The sequence below is a fragment of the Lithobates pipiens genome, unplaced genomic scaffold (assembly GCF_037356315.1).
Source record: "Lithobates pipiens isolate NorthernLeopardFrog02 unplaced genomic scaffold, aLitPip1_a1.2 Scaffold_22, whole genome shotgun sequence".
Lineage (NCBI taxonomy): Eukaryota > Metazoa > Chordata > Amphibia > Anura > Ranidae > Lithobates > Lithobates pipiens.
In genome coordinates this window covers 332,031,337-332,054,130 of record NW_027507784.1, presented here as the reverse complement: position 1 = coordinate 332,054,130, position 22,794 = coordinate 332,031,337, and the positions used below count along the sequence as shown (strand labels likewise).

General features: G+C 40.0%; 1 protein-coding gene across 1 annotated transcript in view; it reads left to right on the top strand.

The window, feature by feature from the left end:
- Positions 1-22,566, top strand: part of LOC143925065 (keratin, type II cytoskeletal 8-like) — a 48,976-nt gene extending 26,410 nt beyond the window's left edge. The window contains 4 exon segments of the mRNA XM_077449642.1: positions 4,135-4,260; positions 6,138-6,358; positions 9,957-10,033; positions 22,136-22,566. Of these exon segments, the coding sequence (XP_077305768.1) occupies positions 4,135-4,260; positions 6,138-6,358; positions 9,957-10,033; positions 22,136-22,278 (567 nt within the window). The 3' untranslated portion in view covers positions 22,279-22,566.
- The last annotated feature ends 228 nt before the right edge of the window (positions 22,567-22,794 follow it).

Genomic DNA, 22,794 nt, shown 5'->3' with positions numbered 1-22,794 from the left:
TCTGTCAGATTGGATGGAGAGCATCTGTGAACAGCAATTTTCAAGTCTTGCCACAGATTCTCAATTGGATTTAGGTCTGGACTGTGACTGGGCCATTCTAACATATGAATATGCTTTGATCTAAACCATTCCATTGTAGCTCTGGCTGTATGTTTCGGGTCATTGTCCTGCTGGAAGGTGAACCTCCGCTCCGGTCTCAAGTCTTTTGCAGACTCTAACAGGTTTTCTTCTAAGATTGCCCTGTATTTGGCTCCATCCATCTTCCCATCAACTCTGACCAGCTTCCCTGTACCTGCTGAAGGAAAGCATCCCCACAACATGATGCTGCCACCACCATGTTTCACGGTGGGGATGGTTTGTTCAGGGTGATGTGCAGTATTAGTTTTCCGACACACATAGCGTTTTCGCTTTTAGCCCAAAAAGTTAAATTTTGGTCTCCTCTGACCAGATCACCTTCTTCCACATGTTTGCTGTGTCCTCCACATGGCTTCTCACAAACTGCAAACAGGACTTCTTATGACTTTCTTTCACCAATGTCTTTCTTCTTGTCACTCTTCCATAAAGGTCAGATTTGTGGAGAGACGACTAATAGTTGTCCTGTGGACAGATTCTCCCCCCTGAGCTGTGGATCTCTGCAGCTCCTCCAGAGTTACCATGGGCCTCTTGGCTGCTTCTCTGATGAATGCTCTCCTTGCCTGGCCGGTCAGTTTAGGTGGACGGCCATGTCTTGGTAGGTTTGCAGTTGTGCCATACTCTTTCCATTTTCCAATGATGGATTGAACAGAGCTCTGTGAGATGGTCAAAGCTTGGGATATTTTTTTATAACCTAACCCTGCTTTATACTTCTCCACAACGTTATCCCTGACCTGTCTGCTGTGTTCCTTGGCCTTCATGATGCTGTTTGTTCACTAAGGTTCTCTGACAAACCTCTGAGGGCTTCACAGAGCAGCTGTATTTCTACTGAGAATAAATTAAACACAGGTGGACTCTATTAATTAGGTGACTTGGTTCCACTAGATTTTAGTTAGAGGTATCAGAATAAAGGGGCTGAATACAAATGCCCCCCACACTTTTCACATATTTATTTGTAAAAAAAATTGGAAAACCATTTATCATTTTCCTTCCACTTCACAATTATGTGCCACTTTGTGTTGGTCCATCACATAAAATCCCAATAAAATACATTTATGTTTCTGGTTGTAACATGACAAAATGTGGACAAAAAATGGGGGTATGAATACTTTTTCAAGACCCTATACAGCAAGCAGCACTATGCCAATAGAAGAGTGCCAGAGATAAGAGTGGGCTTTTCTTTTGCCACTTTAAATTAGTCGTCGTTAACCAGTTAGGTGCAGCTCTGGCTACAATAGTCACCTTTCCTGGAATGTTACATAGTTATTCAAGTAAAAAAAAAAAAAAGAGAAATCTAATTTGACCGATATGTCCCCCAAAGTCCTTCAATTCAGTCATGGAGGGTGTCATGGACTGACCTCTGGAGCAGGATACCCCCTAGTAGACATGTGTAATTTGTTTAGTTACGGATCAAAATTCAGACAAAATTTACATTATTCAGAGATTCGGATGTATTCGAATTTCTGAATCACAAAAGCAATGAATTTCAAGGTATACAAAAAAAATTATAATGAAACAAAATAACAAATTTGAAAAATTGAATTTGAAAATTTTTAATTATTCAGAGATTTGGGTGTATCCGAATTTCCGAATCATAATAGCAATGAATTTCAATGAGTCCAAAATAAATTATAACGTAATCAAATAACAAATAAAAAAAGAATGAATTTGAATATTTTTCATTATTTGGAGATTCGGTTGTATCCGGATTTCCGAAATCTCAATAGTAACGAACTTCAATTTGAAAAAACTAATTCGAATTCGAAAAACTCTAAAATAATTTTAAAAGTTTTTGTTATTCAGAGATTAGGATGTATCTGTATCCTAATAGTAAGAAATTTCAATGAATCCAAAATAAACTATAACATAACGAAATAATATATTTGAAAAAGTTGAAACATGAATTAGAAAAATGTTATTTGAAAATCTTTCATTATTTAGAGATTTGGGTGTATCCGAATTTTTGAATCACAATAGCAATGAATTTCAATAAATCCAAAATAAATTATAACGTAATGAAATAACAAGTTAAAAAAAAAAAAAAAAAAAAAAATATATATATATATATATATATATATATATATATATATATATATATATATATATATATATATATATATATATATGAATTTTAATATTTTTCATTATTTGGAGATTCGGTAGCATCCCAGTTTTTCGAATTCCTAATAGTAATGAATTGAATTAAAAAAAAACTCAAAAATATACATTAAAAGTTTTTGTTATTCAGAGATTAGGATGTATCAGAATTTCCGAATCCTAATAGTAATAAATTTCAAAGAAACCAAAATAAATTATAACATAACTAAATAATATATTTGAGAAAGTTGAAACATGAATTAGAAAAATTTAATTTGAAAATCTTTCATTATTCAGAGATTTGGGTGTTTCCGAATTTTTGAATCACAATAGCAATGAATTTCAATATATATATATATATGAATTTTAATATTTTTCATTATTTGGAGATTCGGTAGCATCCCAATTCTTTCGATTCCTAATAGTAACGAATTTCAATTTAAATTTTTTTTTAAATTAAAATAAAAATCAAAATTATACATTAAAACTTTTTGTTATTCAGAGATAAGGATGTATCAGAATTTCCGAATCCTAATAGTAAGAAATTTCAATGAATCCAAAATAAATTATAACATAACGAAATAATATATTTGAAAAAGTTGAAACATGAATTAGAAAAATTTAATTTGAAAATCTTTCATTATTCAGAGATTTGGTTGTTTCCGAATTTTTGAATCACAATAGCAATGAATTTCAATAAATCCAAAATAAATTATAACGTAATGAAATAACAAGTTAAAATATATATATATATATATATATATATATATGAATTTTAATATTTTTCATGATTTGGAGATTCGGTAGCATCCCAATTTTTTCGATTCCTAATAGTAACGAATTTCAATTTGAAAAAAAAATTTTTAATAAAAAAAAAAAATCAAAAATATACATTAAAAGTTTTTGTTATTCAGAGATTAGGATGTATCAGAATTTCCGAATCCTAATAGTAATAAATTTCAATGAATCCAAAATAAATTATAACATAACTAAATAATATATTTGAAAAAGTTGAAACATAAATTAGAAAAATGTAATTTGAAAATCTTTCATTATTCAGAGATTTGGGTGTTTCCGAATTTTTGAATCACAATAGCAATGAATTTCAATAAATCCAAAATAAATTATAACGTAATGAAATAACAAGTTAAAATATATATATATATATATATATGTATATATGAATCTTAATTTTTTTCATGATTTGGAGATTCGGTAGCATCCCAATTTTTTCGATTCCTAATAGTAACGAATTTCAATTTGAAAAAAAAAATTTGAATTAAAAAAAAAATCAAAAATATACATTAAAAGTTTTTGTTATTCAGAGATTAGGATGTATCAGAATTTCCGAATCCTAATAGTAATAAATTTCAATGAATCCAAAATAAATTATAACATAACGAAATAACATATTTGAAAAAAGTTAAAAAATTAATTTGAAAAATTCCAAAACAATTTTTTTTATGAATTTAAAATGGAAACTTATTGCAATAAGTACAGTAAGGTATAAAAGCGAAATAAGATAAGAATAGAATAGAAGTAGTATAGACACCTTTCCGAAATTCAAATTGATTTGAAAATAACGAATATACTAACCAAATCCAAATATATGAAACCAGTTCTGAAAAGGAATCATTTGAACGTAACGAATATGACGAAACAAAATTATTAACTTAACGAACGAATCTGAAACTAAACGCATTTTTCTGTGGTACCCATCTCTACCCCCTAGAAAAAACCCATGCTCAACAAAATGCAGGTTCCCTTTTTGGGGTGTCCTCCTGGGTGCCCCCTAATATCCTTGGTATATACCTTGTATTTTTACTGCAAGGTCCCCTTTAAGAAAGGAAGGTGCTGTGTAGTTTGGTTTGTAGTCTGTAATAAATTTTTTCTTTGGTTTTGTAGATTGAGGACCTGATGAATCAGTCTAAACGCACCAATGACGAGCTGAAGGCGTTGAAGAACGAACTATCAGATATACATCGCACCATGCAACGCGTCAACAGTGACAACGAGGCCCTGAAGAATCAGGTATATATGCGTGCGTTTAGATTTTTACAGTGCCTAATTAGATTCTGGATGCACAAGTCTACTTTCTTCTAACACAACTAAACTGACCGCACAAAAACGCAGGGGGTCGCACAGTGTGAATGGCACCATTGAAAAAAATCATTATATGCAATCAGAGACATCTAGTACTATCCTCCAAATGCCTATAAAAGGTGGACATGTGCACTGCAACAAAAATTCATTCGTTTTTGTTTCATTCTTTTTCGTAAATCCTAGAATTCGGAAAATAAGAAAGAAAATCCGAAATTTTTTAAATAATAACTAACTAATAATAACTAACTATGAAATGATAGGTATTGGAATTTTCTTTGAAATTTGTCTGTTAGTTAACTTAACACTCAAAAGAATAAAAATCTGAAAATTCAAAAACCCGAAAAATCTGAAATAACTAACTAATAGTAATTAAATTAATACATTTCTGAAATTCCGAATTTCCAAATATTTGGAAATTTCGGGAATTGGAAATTTGTAAAGTTTCATAAATTCTAAATTTTGGAAATTCAACATTTTGGAAATTCGTAATTTGGAAATTCAAAATTCCGAAATTCGAAAATTTCAGAAATTCGAAAATTTCAGAAATTCTAAATTTCAGAAATTCTAAATTTCAGAAATTTTGAAAATTTCAGAAATTTTGAAAATTTCAGAAATTTTGAAAATTTCTGAAATTTTGAAGATTTTAAATTTTAAAAATTTTAAATTAAAATTCCAAAATTCTAAAAATTTGGAAATTTGAAAATCCAAGAATAGGAATGAAATCTGAACATTCAAAAGAATGAAAATCTGAAAATTTGAAAACCTGAAAATCTGAAATAATAACTAATAATAAATATTAAATTATAGGTATTAGAATTTCCTTTCAAATTTGTCTGTTCGTGAACGTAACGTGTACGGATTTATCCGAAGTTACGAATGATCTGAAATAACGAATGTCGCATCTTAACGAATGGAACGTAACAATCTAATAATAATAAATAACAATAATAATAATAAAACCTCTTTTATTATTATTATTATTTATAATTAATTTGTTTCATTCTATTTGTTTAGATGCAGCATTCATTAATTCGGATTATTTGTAACTTCGGATAAATCTGTATTCGTCACATTCACGAACAGCCAAATCTGAAAGGAAATTGCAATACCTATAATTTAAATAGTTAGTTATCATTAGTTAGTTATTATTTAAAATTTTACTGATTTTCTTTCTTTTTTTCAGATTTTCGGATCTTCGATTTTCTGAATTTCCCAATTTTCAAATTCAGAAAATTAGAAATTTTGGAATTTGTAAATTTGCAATTCGTAAATTCGAAAATTCGTAAATTTGAAAATCAGAATTTTCGAATTTATGAATTTCCGAAAAAAGCAAAAAAAAAAAAACAACGAATCAAACGAAAACAAAAACAAACAAATTTTGTCAGTGCACATGTCTACTTTACCAGGCCCTGTTCTCAAATAGGTTGAGAACCATTATCCTAGCGCTTCCTTTTTCTAGAGTGACAACGCTGCCCGGGTACAGTTGTCAACCTAGAACAGGAAGTGAATTAGGATGGCAGGATTGCCAAGTTTAAGCAAAAGGAAAAAAAATGTGAAAAAAGAAAACTAATGCAGCCACCACAACTGAGGACCATTAAGTTGCAATACTATCAATTTTTTTTCTGTTCTTGGGTTTAGGGACACTTCAAAGAGTTTTTTTTTTGGGGCTTATTATCTTTTTTCTCTATACAATGGACTACAAGTAATTTGACATAAGAATTCCAAAACTACAGGCTTCACATTCGTTTTTTAAACCACACAAAGAGATCTTATTTTGTGTCTTCTTCATGATCTTCTCCTTCCAGCGTGCAAATCTAGAGCACTCCATCTCCCTGGCCGAGGACCACGGTGAGCAGGCCATCCAGAACGCCAAGTCCCACGCTCAGGACCTGGAAGAGGCTCTGAGAAAGGCGAAGCAGGACATGGCCCTTAAGGTGCGGGAGTACCAGGACCTGATGAACACCAAGCTGGCCCTGGACATCGAAATCGCCACCTACCGCAAATTGCTGGAGGGAGAGGAGACCAGGTGAGCCAACGCTGCCAATCGAGGCACAGTGGGCTCCATTCACAAAAAGGAGATCGCCGGCGGTATTTAGGTGTTTTCCCAAATACCGAATTGTGATCCTGAAAAATGTCAATTCACTATTGCTTTATGCGGTATAAAACGGCATAAAACAGGGAAAGTCCATTCTCAAAAGGAAAAAAAAAAAAAAAAACATGCACGTGGTAAATAAGTAGTGGTCCTGGCACACAATATTTAAAGAACCGGCAGCCGCCGGCATCCTTAGTGACTAGTGAACAACGTGGTTGTTAAGGAGCGGGCAGCCGCCGTGTTCTTAAGAAATGATGAGTCGTCAGCTGTTAGTGGGGTTCCTAGAGTGTAAAAAAAAAGAATTGCCGTCTATGAAAACGTAAGAAAAAAACAAAAACGGCGCGAGGTCCCCCCCTAATGCATATCAGGCCCTTGGGGTCTGGTATGCATTTTGAGGGGAACCCCCATGCCAATATAAAAAAAAATAAAAAGGCGTGTGGTCCACCCAAAATCCATACCAAACCCTTATCCAAGCATGCAGCCCAGCAGGTCAGAAAAGGGGGGACACCTCGAACTATACTAGGCCACATGCCCTCAACATAGAGGGGTGTTTTGGGGCGGGGGGGCTATTCTCCACAAGCCTGGCCGGGGGTTGTGGGGGTTTGTGGGTGGGGGGCGCTTATCGGAATCTGGGAGCCCCCTTTAACAAGGGTGCCCCCAGATCCCACCCTCCCATGTGAATAGATATGGGGTACATAGTATGCAATACGTGTAAATGGATTGGTTTGCGCAAAAGTTATGGCATCTACAAAATAGGGGATAGGCTTATGGCATTTTTATTATTATTTTTTTTTTTTATTAGTAATAGCAGCGATCTGCGATTTTTATCAGGACTGCAATATTGCGGCAGTCAAATTGGACACTTTTGACATATTTTTGGGACCATTGACATTTATACAGCGATTAGTGCTATAAAAATGCACTGATTAATGTATAAATGTCACTGGCATGGAAGGGGTTAACACTAGGGGGGGGGCGATCAAGGGGTTAAATGTGTTCCCTAGGTGTGTTCTAACTGTGGGGGGAATGGGACTGACTAGGAGGAGAGAGAGATCGGTGTTCATACTTAGTATGAACACACGATCTGTCTCCTCTCCCCTGAGAGAACCAGGATTTGTGTGTTTACACACACAGATTCAAGTTCTCGCTCTGTCACGAGCGATCGTGGGTGCACGGCGGTCATGGCATCGGCTCCGGGCACACGCTGTGTGCGCACCCGTAGCGGCCAAAAGGCGTAGCAACGTAAGGTAACATCGTTTCGCCAAGCCGCGCCATTCTGCCGCAGTAAAACTGCGGCGGCTGGTCGACAAGCGCTTAAAGTGGACCTTCCATAAGACATATGCTTAAGCAAGCTAATTAATTAGAAAGATTAATACTTCCCCCAAAGTTACAATGTTGCAGTCAGACTACTGAGGGAGAAGAGACCGAGGAAATGCTTCCTTCTGCCTGCAGCAGACTGATGGCATCATCTTAGTCCAATCGAAAATCACTGCACTGAGGCTCAAGGAGCTTTTTTGAAAAATTTAGCTGTTGCTAGATATTATGACATATCAGGAAATGATTCATTCAAGCAGATGCGTGACGTTACCGAGAAGTCCACTTTTAATATTTTAACTTAAAATAAACTTCCATAACTGAATATCCTATAGGAGGATAAGTCTGCTGTTTGTTTTCTCATAGCACTAAGCTATCGCAATCAAAGTGGTCAATGTATAAAAAATTTGTTGTGCGAATGTGTCAATCAATCACACAGGCATAATGAATCTTCATTGTCATTTCCGTCAATAAATTACTTTTATTTCCTAGCAGCTCCATCTAGTGGCAGTAATATACCTTTTTTTTCCTTATTTCGGTTTATCAGGAAAATACAGCATCATAACCACTAGATGGTGCTGATGATCCTAGGGGAAAAAATAAAATATTACTATTATAAATATAAAGTCCATAACTCCCAACTGTCCCCGATTTTGAGGGACTGTCCCTCTGTCCCTCATTCCTCCTCATTTGTCCCTCATTTTGGTCTGATCTGTATAGATGTATAAAAAATTCACTTTTTATCTATCCAAAAGTGTTTCCCAGCGCTAAAACTTTCACATGATTTCTACATTGCTGCATTTTCAAATTCCAAAAGCCAATATAAATGAATAGTAGTGGTAAAAAAAATCACTTGTGAGTTTAACCAATCTTGTTTTTTTTGTACAATTCTCCTTTAAGTGGGCGTGGCCAGGGGTGTGTCCTGTGCCTGCATACTTTTGCTGATAGGTGTCCCTCATTCCCTTCTCAAAATGTTGGGAGGTGTGAAAGTCCCTCTGTTCTGCCATGTCCCTCTTCTGCAGTTCAGCGCTTTAAGAAAACAGGAAGCTTATGTGAATTTTTGGTGTTGTCAATACACATTTTTTGGTGTATATAAATAAATTAAATCAGTTAAATACATTCCAGGGGCATAAAAAAAAAAGCCATACAGTTTGCGTTCTTTAGAAAGCAGCCACGGCCTGGATAAAAAAAAAAAAGTCTGTCCCCTGCCAGCATGCTGCAGAAAGGATCCTTGCTCTCTGCATAAAAGCAATGGTCTCTCTGCAGAGGTCCTATATCCCCAGAGGCGGACTAACAACTCATGGGGCCCCCGGGCAATAGGAGTTTATGGGGCCCCCGGGCAATAGGAGATTATGGGGACCCAGGACAATAGAAGATTTTGGGGCCCCCAGGCAATAGGAGATTATGGGGACCCCGGGCAATAGGAGATTATGGGGCCCCCGGGCAATAGAAGAAGATTATGGGGCCCCCAGGCAATAGGAGATTATGGGGCCCCCGGGCAATAGAAGAAGATTATGGGGCCCCCAGGCAATAGGAGATTATGGGGACGCCAGGCAAGAGATTATGGGGCCACACAGTATACACACACATACAGTATAAACACACAGACACACAATATACACACACAGTATACACACACAGAATACACACACAGAATACACATGCACACACTGAAAAGGTACTGGAGAGGCGGGCAGCTATAATCTTGTAATTTTTAAACAAACACAGCTTTTACATACTGTCCCTGGTTTTATTGAGGCTGGCAACCCTGATGGGGCGCCTTAGTGGCATGGGGCCCTCGGGCAGTGCCCAAGTGCCCGAATGGTCAATCCGTCCCTGTATATCCCTGTTTAGCCCAGTCAGTAAAGCTCATACTGCCTGCTGATTGGAGAGCTTTAGCTTTGACTCAGCAGGGGGGTGAGTGTTGGACCTCTGCAGAGAGAGAGAGAGGCCGCTGCTTCCGCTTAAAGAACAAGGGTCCTTCTGTGCAGCATGCTTTTGGGCCAGTGTGAGCTGCAGTAAATCCACCAACCTAAGGGGGGCACTGTGTTGTTCGGACACAGGACTAAATGTCTCCTGCTATCTGTTTAGCCCCATCAATGAAGCAAACGTATGGAGGGGTTCCTAGGTTTTAAAGATGACCTTTCTCGCCATGTGCAGGTGGGAGGCAGAGTATACATGTCTACTTGTTTAACCAGCATGCATTTGTTCCCTGCAGACTGAACAACCACCCTTCACATACCCAAAATACCCAAAATACCCAAAATACCCAAAATAGCACCATAGACAAGTTGGGTGAGTACAGAACCTATGAATATTAAATATAAAGTATTATAAGTAATATAATAAAAAATAAAGTAATATAAAGTTTTATATATATATCTATCTATATATATATATATATATATATATATATATATATTTATATATCTATCTATCTATCTATATATATATATAGATATATATATGGTCATATGATCCCTCCTGTATTGATTTGTATCGTAAGTGTAATATAAATCCTGTATAATAATAATAATAATATACAGTATCTCACAAAAGTGAGTACACCCCTCCCATTTTTGTAAATATTTTCTTCTATCTTTTCATGTGACAACACTGAAGAAATGACACTTGTCTACAATGTAAAGTAGTGAGTGTACAGCTTGTATAACAGTGTAAATTTGCCGTCCCCTCAAAATAACTCAACACACAGCCATTAATGTCTAAACCACTGGCAAAAAAAGTGAGTACACCCCTAAGTGAAAATGTCCAAATTGGGCCCAATTAGCCATTTTCCCTCTTCAGTGTCATGTGACTTGTTAGTGTTAAAAGGTCTCAGGTGTGAATGGGGAGCAGGTGTGTTAGATTTGGTGTTATCGCTCTCACTCTCTGATGCTGGTCACTGGAAGATCAACATGGCACCTCATGGCAAATAACTCTCTGAGGATCTAAAAAAAGAATTGTTGCTCTACATAAAGATGGCCTAGGCTATAAGAAGATTACCAAGAACCTGAAACTGAGCTGCAGCACGGTGGCCAAGACCATACAGCAGTTTAACAGGACAGGTTCCATTCAGAACAGGCCTCACCATGATTGACCAAAAAAGTTGGGTGCACGTGCTCAGCGTCATATCCAGAGGTTGTTTTTGGGAAATAGGCATATGAGTGCTGCCAGCATTGCTACAGAGGTTGAAGGGGTTTGGGGTCAGCCTGTCAGTGCTCAGACCATACGACGCACACTGCATCAAATTGGTCTGCATGGCTGTTGTCCCAGAAGATAGCCTCTTCTAAAGATGACGCACAAGAAAGTCCACAAACAGTTTGCTGAAGACAAGCAGACTAAGGACATGGATTACTGCAACCATGTCCTGTGGTCTGATGAGACCAAGATAAACTTATTTAGTTCAGATGGTGACAAGCGTGTGTGGCGGCAACCAGGTGAGGACAAAGACAAGTATGTCTTGCCTACAGTCAAGCATGGTGGTGGGAGTGTCATGATCTGGGGCTGCATGAATGTTGCCGGCACTGGGGAGCTACAGTTCATTGAGGGAACCATGAATGCCAACATGTACTGTGACATACTGAAGCTGAGCATGATCCCCACCCTTCAGAGACTGGGCCACAGGGCAGTATTCCAACATGATAACGACCCCAAACACACCTCCAAGATGACCACTGCCTTGTTGAGCAGAGGGTAAAGGTGATGGACTGGCCAAGCATGTCTCTAGACCTAAACCCTATTGAGCATCCGTGGGGCATCCTCAAATGGAAGGTGGAGGAGCGCAAGATCTCCAACATCCACCAGCTCCGTGATGTCGTCATGGAGGAGTGGAAGCTCTGGTGAACTCCATGCCCAAGAGGGTTAAGGCAGTGCTAGAAAATAATGGTGGCCACACAAAATATTGACACTTTGGGCCCAGTTTGGACATTTTCACTTAGGGGTGTACTCACTTTTGTAGCCAGCGGTTTAGACATTAATGGCTGTGTGTTGAGTTATTTTGAGGGGACGGCAAATTTACACTGTTATGCCCTGTACACACGGTCGGACATTCCGGCGACAAAAGCTGTCTGATTTTTTCCGACGGATTTTGGCCCAAACTTGTCTTGCATACACACAGTCAGACAAAGTTGTCGGAAAATCCAATCCTTCAGAACGAAGTGACGTCAATCATGTACCATAGGACTATAAAGAGGCCAGTAGCCAATAGCTTTTGTCTCGTAATTTATTCTGAGCATGCGTGGCACTTTGTCCATCGGAATTGTCTACACACGATCAGAATTTAAATGATCGGATTTTGTTGTCGGAAAATTTTAGATCCAGCTCTCAAACTTTGTGTGTCGGAAATTCCGATGGAAAAAGTCAGATGGAGCCCACAAATGATCGGATTTTCCAACAACAAGATCCGATCGTGCATTTTCCGAAAGTCCGACCGTGTGTATGGGGCATTATACAAGCTGTACACTCACGACTTTACATTGTAGCAAAGTGTCATTTCTTCAGTGTTATCACATGGAAAGATAGAATAAAATATTTACAAAAATGTAAGGGGTGTACTTACTTTTGTGAGATACTGTGTGTGTGTGTGTATATATATATATATATATATATATATATATACACATACATACACTTTTTTTATGGTCTTTTCCAGTACAATCCATTCTTTCCTTCCATGTAGCCAGGTCTTTGTTTCTATCACTGCCCTCCACTCTATAAAACCACCTTTCCCTGAAGAGAGTTACCCCCTTTTTTTTAGCCTGAATTTGTAGCACTTGGTGGGTCAGAACTCCGCCCCTGAGGAATTTCATAGTTGGTGGGTCAGAACTCCGCCCCCTGAGGAATTTCATCCTTGAGGTGTCAGAACTCCGCCCCTGAGGAATTTCATTCTTGGTGGGTCAGAACTCCGCCCCCTGAGGAATTTCATCCTTGGTGGGTCAGAACTCCGCCCCCTGAGGAATTTCATACTAGGTGGGTCAGAACTCCGCCCCTTGAGGAATTTCATACTTGGTGGGTCAGAACTCCGCCCCTGGGAGATTTCATACTTGGTGGGTCAGAACTCCGCCCCCTGAGAGATTTCACACTTGGTGGGTCAGAACTCCGCCCCCTGAGGAATTTCATACTTGGTGGGTCAGAACTCCGCCCCTGAGAGATTTCATACTTGGTGGGTCAGAACTCCGCCCCCTGAGAGATTTCACACTTAGTGGGTCAGAACTCTCCGCTCCTAAGAGATTTCACCTTTCCCCATTACAGGTCAATTAGAAGTCTTTCTGATCAGTTGCTCTTCCCTCCCATACAGCCACAGATCTGGATGTAGACAATAAAGTCCTCACAGTGGAGCACACACATTTCTACAGACTATTATTTTTTAACAATCATCTTGTGATCCCAAAAGTGATGCCAAATATGTCAGTATTTATTACTGTAATCGGGTTTCCAGGCCCTGTTCACATAAAGTTCTGTTTATTAGGGCTTTTTATTTCTGGGCGTAAGCTGTTGTATTTGTCTTTCAGTTGGTTATGGGTGAGGTTTATTAAAGGGATTTATAAAGATTTATAGAGGTCATGCTCACCTAAAACCAATATACAGAAAGGTGCAGGACACATAAAATCTGAATTCAGTCCCTAAACAAATAACCGAAGAACATTAAACATGTGCATTATTTACTTACATATGTATTAAAAGGCTGCTCCACCCTTTAGTTACCTCTCAGTTATAGGTGGAGTCTAGCAGCAAGGTCCTTCTGCCAGTTTTTTTTCTCGTTTCCCACCCAGAGCTTGGATTCTTGAGTTATCCGGACCACCTTCAGGGCATTCCCATTTCTCATGCAGAAGCTGATCTGTCACTTCTATTCCCAAAGACCAGCAGGCATGCTGGTACATGTAGGTCCTTAACTTCAACTTGCAGGGCTTTGCTGTTACCGGTTATCCCACAGGACTTGTGATGAAGATTAGTGATCATCTGCTGCTGATTTGTTTAGCTACATGACCCACCCAGGCAGGCCATCTCCATTTCTATTTAGGCTGGGCTCATTCACTCAGGCATTGCCTGAGAAACAGCGAGTATTCCTAGAGCCAGGTCCTCCAATGATTCTGTGGGTCCCTGGCTTTTTCAAGAAGATTCTGCTTGATTCCAAGATTTCTAGAGTCCCTGGCATTCCAAGAAGATTCTAAATGTGACCCTAAGATTCTTATTGTGCCTGGCTTTCTGAGAGATTCCAAGTGACCCAAAGATTCCTAGAGTTCCTGGCTTTCCTAGAGATGTCAAGTGACCTTAAGATTCCTAGTGTCCGTGGCTTTCCTAGAGATTCCAAGGGACCTTAAGGTTCCTAGTGTCCATGGCTTTCCTAGAGATTCCAAGGGACCTTAAGGTTCCTAGTGTCCATGGCTTTCCTAGAGATTCCAAGGGACCTTAAGGTTCCTAGTGTCCATGGCTTTCCTAGAGATTCCAAGGGACCTTAAGGTTCCTAGTGTCCATGGCTTTCCTAGAGATGCCAAGGGACCTTAAGGTTCCTAGTGTCCCTGGCTTTCCTAGAGATGCCAAGTGACCTTAAGATTCCTAGTGTCCATGGCTTTCTTAGAGATTCCAAGGGACCTTAAGGTTCCTAGTGTCCATGGCTTTCCTAGAGATGCCAAGGGACCTTAAGGTTCCTAGTGTCCCTGGCTTTCCTAGAGATGCCAAGTGACCTTAAGATTCCTTGTGTCCATGGCTTTCTTAGAGATTCCAAGGGACCTTAAGGTTCCTAGTGTCCATGGCTTTCCTAGAGATTCCAAGGGACCTTAAGGTTCCTAGTGTCCCTGGCTTTCCTAGAGATGCCAAGTGACCTTAAGATTCCTAGTGTCCGTGGCTTTCCTAGAGATTCCAAGGGACCTTAAGGTTCCTAGTGTCCATGGCTTTCCTAGAGATTCCAAGGGACCTTAAGGTTCCTAGTGTCCATGGCTTTCCTAGAGATTCCAAGGGACCTTAAGGTTCCTAGTGTCCATGGCTTTCCTAGAGATGCCAAGGGACCTTAAGGTTCCTAGTGTCCGTGGCTTTCCTAGAGATTCCAAGGGACCTTAAGGTTCCTAGTGTCCATGGCTTTCCTAGAGATTCCAAGGGACCTTAAGGTTCCTAGTGTCCCTGGCTTTCCTAGAGATGCCAAGTGACCTTAAGATTCCTAGTGTCCGTGGCTTTCCTAGAGATTCCAAGGGACCTTAAGGTTCCTAGTGTCCATGGCTTTCCTAGAGATTCCAAGGGACCTTAAGGTTCCTAGTGTCCATGGCTTTCCTAGAGATTCCAAGGGACCTTAAGGTTCCTAGTGTCCATGGCTTTCCTAGAGATGCAAAGGGACCTTAAGGTTCCTAGTGTCCCTGGCTTTCCTAGAGATGCCAAGTGACCTTAAGATTCCTAGTGTCCGTGGCTTTCCTAGAGATTCCAAGGGACCTTAAGGTTCCTAGTGTCCATGGCTTTCCTAGAGATTCCAAGGGACCTTAAGGTTCCTAGTGTCCATGGCTTTCCTAGAGATTCCAAGGGACCTTAAGGTTCCTAGTGTCCATGGCTTTCCTAGAGATGCCAAGGGACCTTAAGGTTCCTAGTGTCCCTGGCTTTCCTAGAGATGCCAAGTGACCTTAAGATTCCTAGTGTCCGTGGCTTTCCTAGAGATTCCAAGGTACCTTAAGGTTCCTAGGGTCCCTGGCTTTCCAAGAAGACTCTGAGCGATTCCAGGTGTCCTTAGCTTTTAAGGATATTCCAAGTGACCCCAAGGTTTCTAGTGTCACCACCTTTTTGGGAGATTCTGAGTGATTCTAACATTCCTAGTGTCCCTGGTTTTTCAAATGATTCCAATTCCTGAGTGACCTCAAGGTTCCTAGAATCCCTGGATTTCTGAGAGATTTCAAGCGACCTCAAGATTCCTGGTTTATCTGGCTTTCTGGGATATTCTGAGTGACCCCAGGATTCCTAAGGTCCCTGGCTTTCTTAGAGACTCCAAATTACCTCAAGTTTTCTAGTGTCCCTGGCTTTCCAAGAAGATTCAGAGTGACCCCCAAGGTTCCCAGAGTCCCTGGCTTTCTGAGAGATTCCAAGTGACCCAGAGATTCCTAGTATCCCTGGCTTTCCAAGAGATTCAGAGTGACTGCAAGGGTCATACAGTCCCTTGCTTTTTGAGAGACTCCAATTGACCTAAAATGTCCTAGTGTTCCTGGCTTTCCGAGAAGATTCTGAGTGACCCCAAGATTTCTAGTGTCCCCGGCTTTCTGAGAGACTCCAAGTGATTTTAAGATTCATAGTGTCCCTGGCATTCTGAGGGTTTTCAAGTGACCAGGAGATTCCTAGTGTCCCTGGCTTTCTGAGAGATTCAAAGTGACCCCTAAATTCCTACTGTCTCTGGTTGTCTGAAAACTTCCAAGTGAAGCCAAGATTCCTAGTGTCCCTGTCTTTCCAAGAGATTCAGATTGCTAGTGACCCCCAAGGTTCCTAGAGTCTCTGACTTTCTGAGAGATTCCAAGTGACCCCAAGATTCCTAGGGTACCCAGTTTTCTGAGAGACTCCAAGTGACCTCAACATTCCTAGGGTCCCTGGCTATTCTGCCTCCTGCCATCTGTACTCTGCACCCTCAAGTGGTCTCCACATCTTCAGCTGGGCATACCTGGGGGCCACGACCTGGTTCCAGTCTGCTGCAAGTCCATCCCCACCTTGAGGGGCCCCCAGTGAAGAAGCAGGCTGGGACTTAGACTCTGCACCCCAAGGAGCCCCGAGCTGGCCTTTTATTATCAGGCTGCTATGATAGTGAACCCTTGTAGAAGGCCAACTCAGGGTTCCCCGGGGCACAGAGTCTAAGCCCCAGCCTGCTTCTTCACCAGGGCCCCTGATGTTGAGAATGGACTTGCAGCAGACTGGAACCAGGTTGTGGTTCCCAGGTATGTCCAGCTGAATATGCAGGGGCCGCTTGCAGGTACAGAATACAGATGGCAGGAGACAGAAGAGCCAGGGGCACTAGGAATCTCGAGGTCACTTGGAGTCCAGATGGCAGAAGACAAAAAAGGATATGGGAAATGAGCCAAGATCAGGGTATGTGTCAGGCAGGCAAAAATGGTAGCGAAAGCCGGCGTCAGTACATGGGAAGTCAGAAACCGAATACAAGTAATACGTGGTAAACCAGGAGCACAGAGAAACTAGGAAGTTGCTCAGGCAACGCGAGCTGCACAGAGCATGTCTATACATAGAGAAGCAGTCAGGGAGGCGGATCAGGAAGTGATAGAAGGGAAAGGGATGTAACGCCACAGTAGAGCAGGCCACTCCCATAGGTGAACACAGAAGCCAGCAGTACATGGTGAGTGGAAGCACAGGTCCACTGCAACAAGGAGGCAAACATTTCACAAGCAGGAACCTGCAGCCTAAACCATGACACCACTAACGTATGAGGCCACTTCTCCTCTGACCACCAGTGTAAGGGGGCACTTCTTCCCCTACCAACAATATGGGATGGAACTTTACCCTTGACCCCCAAAGTAAGAGAACACTTGACTTTCCATTGTCTGCATTTTTTTTTTTTAGCTTTATTATCATGATTTCATTATTACTGAAAATAATTTTGTCATATAGAAAAGCCCTTGTTATCAAATATGCTAATTACACTACATGCCTCATTCTCGTATTTATTCTTTTATATCAGTTTTACTCTTCAAGATAATGTGTTGTGGGCTGTAGGGGCTTCAAGGCAAACTCTGGACTAAATCTGTATTACTTTAACATGTCCTATATCTATTATTAAAACAGCAGCTCAGGCCGCAATAATAAACATTCGATCCAGAGCTGCCCCCCTCCAGTTTCTCTTCTCCACCACAAGATGTCCTCAGTCTTCCAAGCTGAATGACGCCCAGCAAAACTGAACACAGTACTGTAGGTTTAAGGCGTCAGGGCCCTGTCCCTTTAAGGGAGTGTCACCACCACGGTGCCTGTGGATGTCATCAGTAAGGACTGCGCTGATTTCACCAATATGAAATATATCTTATCACAAAACACGTGAACAAATATTGTATGTGATACATCAAAAATTATCAAATAATTGATACATGTAAACTAATTTTCCTTAGTGCAACATAGTGATAACTGAAAAATATTAATAATTGTGTATTCAATGAATAAACAGTCCCATTGATCCTCTGTACCAATTGATCATCTGAATCCCAAGTGTAGAAATTCACATCCGTGACTGAAAATAACTTTTCACCAATTTGTGCAATACCACCACCGTCTAGAATGGACACTCACCAGAAACAAGTAAAAAAATGTGCCTTTGGTTTATACTGGGTTAACCACTCCACTCTATGTCTGAAGATTCCCAAATTGGTTGTCAACGATTATTCCTTATATCTCCACATTAATCTTGATATCTCATGGGAAGCAGACAACCGTCATTGCGCAACAGGTTTCAAATTTATTTAAGACAATAAAATAGGTATATAGATGTACACTCTCAAATAAATAAAGTGCCTTTGGACCGGCACTAAGTCTTTCCAGCACTTCGTTTCAGGGCTAGCTAGCGCCATTTCCATGTCCCCGAGATCGGCGTGCGGTTAAAGCCTCGATCTGGTGCATCCTGGGGCAGGAAGTGACGTCGGTGTGTACCCAGAAGCCTCTACGCATTTCGCATCCAATCATGCGTCTTCAGGAAGCTTCTTAAGATTTTTTTTACTTGTTTCTGGTGAGTGTCCATTCTAGACGGTGGTGGTATTGCACGAATTGGTAAAAAAGTTATTTGCAGTCACGGATGTGAATTTATGCACGTGGGATTTGGATGATCAATTGGTATAGAGGATCAATGGAACTGTTTATCCATTGAATACACAATTATTAATATTTTTCAGTTATCACTATGTTGGACTAAGGAAAATATTAAATATTAAATATATCTTACCACAACACACGTGAACAAATGTTATATGTGATACATCAAAAATTATTAAATAATGAATACATGTAAACTAATTTTCCTTAGTCCAGCATAGTGATAACTGAAAAATATTAATAAACGTGTATTCAATGAATAAACAATCCCATTGATCCTCTGTACCAAATGATCAGCTGAATCCCAAGTGCAGAAATTCACATCCGTGACTGAAAATAACTTTTCACCAATTTGTGCAATACCACCACCGTCTAGAATGGACACTCACCAGAAACAAGTAAAAAAATGCACCTTTGGTTTATACTGGGTTAACCACTCCACTCTATGTCTGAAGATTCCCAAATTGGTTGCCAAAGATTATTCCTTATATCTCCACAATAATCTTGACAGCTCATGGGAAGCAGACAACCGTCATTGCGCAACACGTTTCAAATTTATTTAAGACAATAAAATAGGTATATAGATGTACAATCACAAATAAAGTGCCTTTGGACCGGCACTAAGTCTTTCCAGCAGTTTCAGGGCTAGCTAGCACCGTTTCCATGTCCCCGAGATCGGGGTGCGGTTAAAGCCTCGATCTGGTGCATCCTGGGGCAGGAAGTGACGTTGGTGTGTCCCCAGAAGCCTCTACGCGTTTCGCATCCAATCATGCGTCTTCAGGAAGCTTAAGATTTTTTTACTTGTTTCTGTGAGTGTCCATTCTAGACAGTGGTGGTATTGCACGAATTGGTAAAAAAATTATTTCCAGTCATGGATCTGAATTTCTACACGTGGGATTCGGATGATCAATTGGTATAGAGGACCAATGGGACTGTTTATTCATTGAATACAGAATTATGAATATTTTTCAGTTATCACTATGTTGGACTAAGGAAAATTAGTTTACGTGTATTGATTATTTAATAATTTTTGATGTATCACATATAATATTTGTTCACGTGTTTTGTGGTAAGATATATTCAATATTGGTGAGATCAGCGCAGTTACACTTTTTATTGTAACAATTCTTACCCCACATTATTGATGGGAGATCCATAACTGCAGCAGACTTAACATTCAATTTAAAGACACAGTCACATATATATATACAGTGCCTTGCGAAAGTATTCGGCCCCCTTGAACTTTTCAACCTTTTGCCACATTTCAGGCTTCAAACATAAAGATATAAAATTTAAATTTTTTGTGAAGAATCACCAACAAGTGGGACACAATTGTGAAGTGGAATGAAATCTATTGGATCATTTAAACTTTTTTAGCAAATAAAAAACTGAAAAGTGGGGCGTGCAAAATTATTCGGCCCCTTTACTTTCAGTGCAGCAAACTCACTCCAGAAGTTCAGCGAGGATCTCTGAATGATCCAATGTTGTCCTAAATGACTGATGGTGATAAATAGAATCCACCTGTGTGTAATCAAGTCTCTGTATAAATGCACCTGCTCTGTGATAGTCTCAGGGTTCTGTTGAAAGCGCAGAGAGCATCATGAAGACCAAGGAACACACCAGGCAGGTCCGTAATACTGTTGTGGAGAAGTTTAAAGCCGGATTTGGATAAAAAAGATTTCCCAAGCTTTAAACATCCCAAGGAGCACTGTGCAAGCGATCATTTTGAAATGGAAGGAGTATCAGACCACTGCAAATCTACCAAGACCTGGCCGTCCCTCTAAACTTTCAGCTCAGACAAGGAGAAGACTGATCAGAGATGCAGCCAAGAGGCCCATGATCACTCTGGATGAACTGCAGAGAACTACAGCTGAGGTGGGAGAGTCTGTCCATAGGACAACAATCAGTCGTACACTGCACAAATCTTTATGGAAGAGTGGCAAGAAGAAAGCCATTTCTCAAAGATATCCATAAAAAGTCTTGTCTAAAGTTTGCCACAAGCCACCTGGGAGACACACCAAACATGTGGAAGAAGGTGCTCTGGTCAGATGAAACCAAAATCCAACTTTTTGCCCACAATGCAAAACGATATGTTTGGCGTAAAAGCAACACAGCTCATCACCCTCAACACACCATCCCCACTGTCACACATGGTGGTGGCAGCATCATGGTTTGGGCCTGATTTTCTTCAGCAGGGACAGGGAAGATGGTTAAAATTGAGGGGAAGATGGATGCAGCCAAATACAGGACCATTCTGGATGAAAACCTCTTGGAGTCTGCAAAAGACCTGAAACTGGGACGGAGATTTATCTTCCAACAAGACAATGATCCCAAACATACAGCAAAATCTACAAAGGAATGGTTCACAAATAAACGTATCCAGGTGTTCGAATGGCCAAGTCAAAGTCCAGACCTGAATCCAATCGAGAATCTGTGGAAAGAGCTGAAAACTGCTGTTCACAAACGCTCTCCATCCAACCTCACTGAGCTCGAGCTGTTTTGCAAGGAAGAATGGGCAAGAATTTCAGTCTCTCGATGTACAAAACTGATAGAGACATACCCCAAGCGACTTGCAGCTGTAATTGCAGCAAAAGGTGGCTCTACAAAGTATTAACACAAGGGGGCCGAATAATTTTGCACGCCCCACTTTTCATTTTTTTAATAGTTAAAAAAGTTTCAAAAATCCAATAGATTTCGTTCCACTTCACAATTGTGTCCCACTTGTTGGTGATTCTTCACAAAAAATAAACATTTTATATCTTTATGTTTGAAGCCTGAAATGTGGCAAAAGGTTGAAAAGTTCAAGGGGGCCGAATACTTTCGCAAGGCACTGTATATACACGCACACACACACACATATACATATATACACACACACATATATATATATATATTTTTTTTTTTTCTCTGGTGACACATTTTTTCCCAGCATCAGAAAGGTCTGCCCAGAAAGCGGACCAGCCTTAAGAATTCAGAAGATGTAATTATAAAACAAAATTTTTTAAAAATATAACCAGAAAGCAATGGGGTGGGGGTCATTTAAAGGGGTTGGGAGCACAGAAGCAGGGTTACATGTTATCCACAGGAGAAAAGTAATAATGTAATAACCATTCTGCTATTAACCAAAAAATAAATAAAAATAAATAAAAAGGCAATGAGGGGAAATGACTAAGACTGGAGCAGCCAGAATCTGACGTGGCCATGCATTATAACCAATCAGCTTCCAGCTTTCATTTTCAAACCTTAACTGAACAAGCTGAAGATGGAAGCTGATTGGTTAGTATGCACCGCTGCTCCAGATTCTGTGTTCTCCAGCTTTAGTAAAATCGCCCTCAATGTGTTTTTTTGGCAGATGGAAGAAGGCAAATGGCCGAGAGCAGAGATAGCAGGAAAAGTCCTGGATATGAGAACGGTTACATTGTCACAGTGTTGTATATTGTGATCTTGTTGATTCTTTTCATACTTTCTTTTGTCTCTGAAAACTTTCACAAAGTGGGAACGGAGCTTTAAAATACATCACACTGGTCTTTGGGGTGATCGAACCTGATTGTACAATCGACCCGTTTTGTATGATTTTATCTTTCCTGTTCTCGATTGTGTCTCACCGATCATTGCCCAAACTTGTGTCTGCAGCCAATCTCCTGAACTTTGACATGAAATCCTCTCCTCCGCCCCGCAAACCATCGACCAACCCAAAGAAAATCGTTCTCGTTAAGACCATCGAGACCACCGATGGCAAGAAACTGTCCGAAGCCAGTCACTATTCGCAGGAGTGAACCAGACCGGAGCTGTCTTGTCTGCTGATGCTAAGGAGGGGGGGGGGGGGGGTAAAATGTTGATTCCTGCTCTGACGACTAATGCAAAGGGGTAAACGCTGCCGTCTGCCATACCGATCAACTGGGGGGGGGGGGGGCTCTTCTTTTCTGTCCTCCTCCAGGAAACATGAGAGCTGTTGCCACAAGCAATGCAGACCCTTTTACTTTTTTATATTGAAATAATTCCCATTAACAGTTTTCAATTGACGCTTAATATCTGTAACCTGCAAATAAACTGTATGAGAAAAAGTCCTGCACTATGTCTCCTTTTGTTCTTTTTGTTTTTAACCACTTCAGTACCGGACACTTCCCCCCCCCCCCCTTCCTGCCCAGGCCAATTTTCAGCTTTCATCGCTCTCACACTTTGAATGACAATTACTCAGTCATGCATCATTGTACCCAAATGAACGTTTTATCCTTATTTTTTTTTTATATATTTTTTTTTAACAGATAGAGTTTTCCTTTGGTCATATTTAA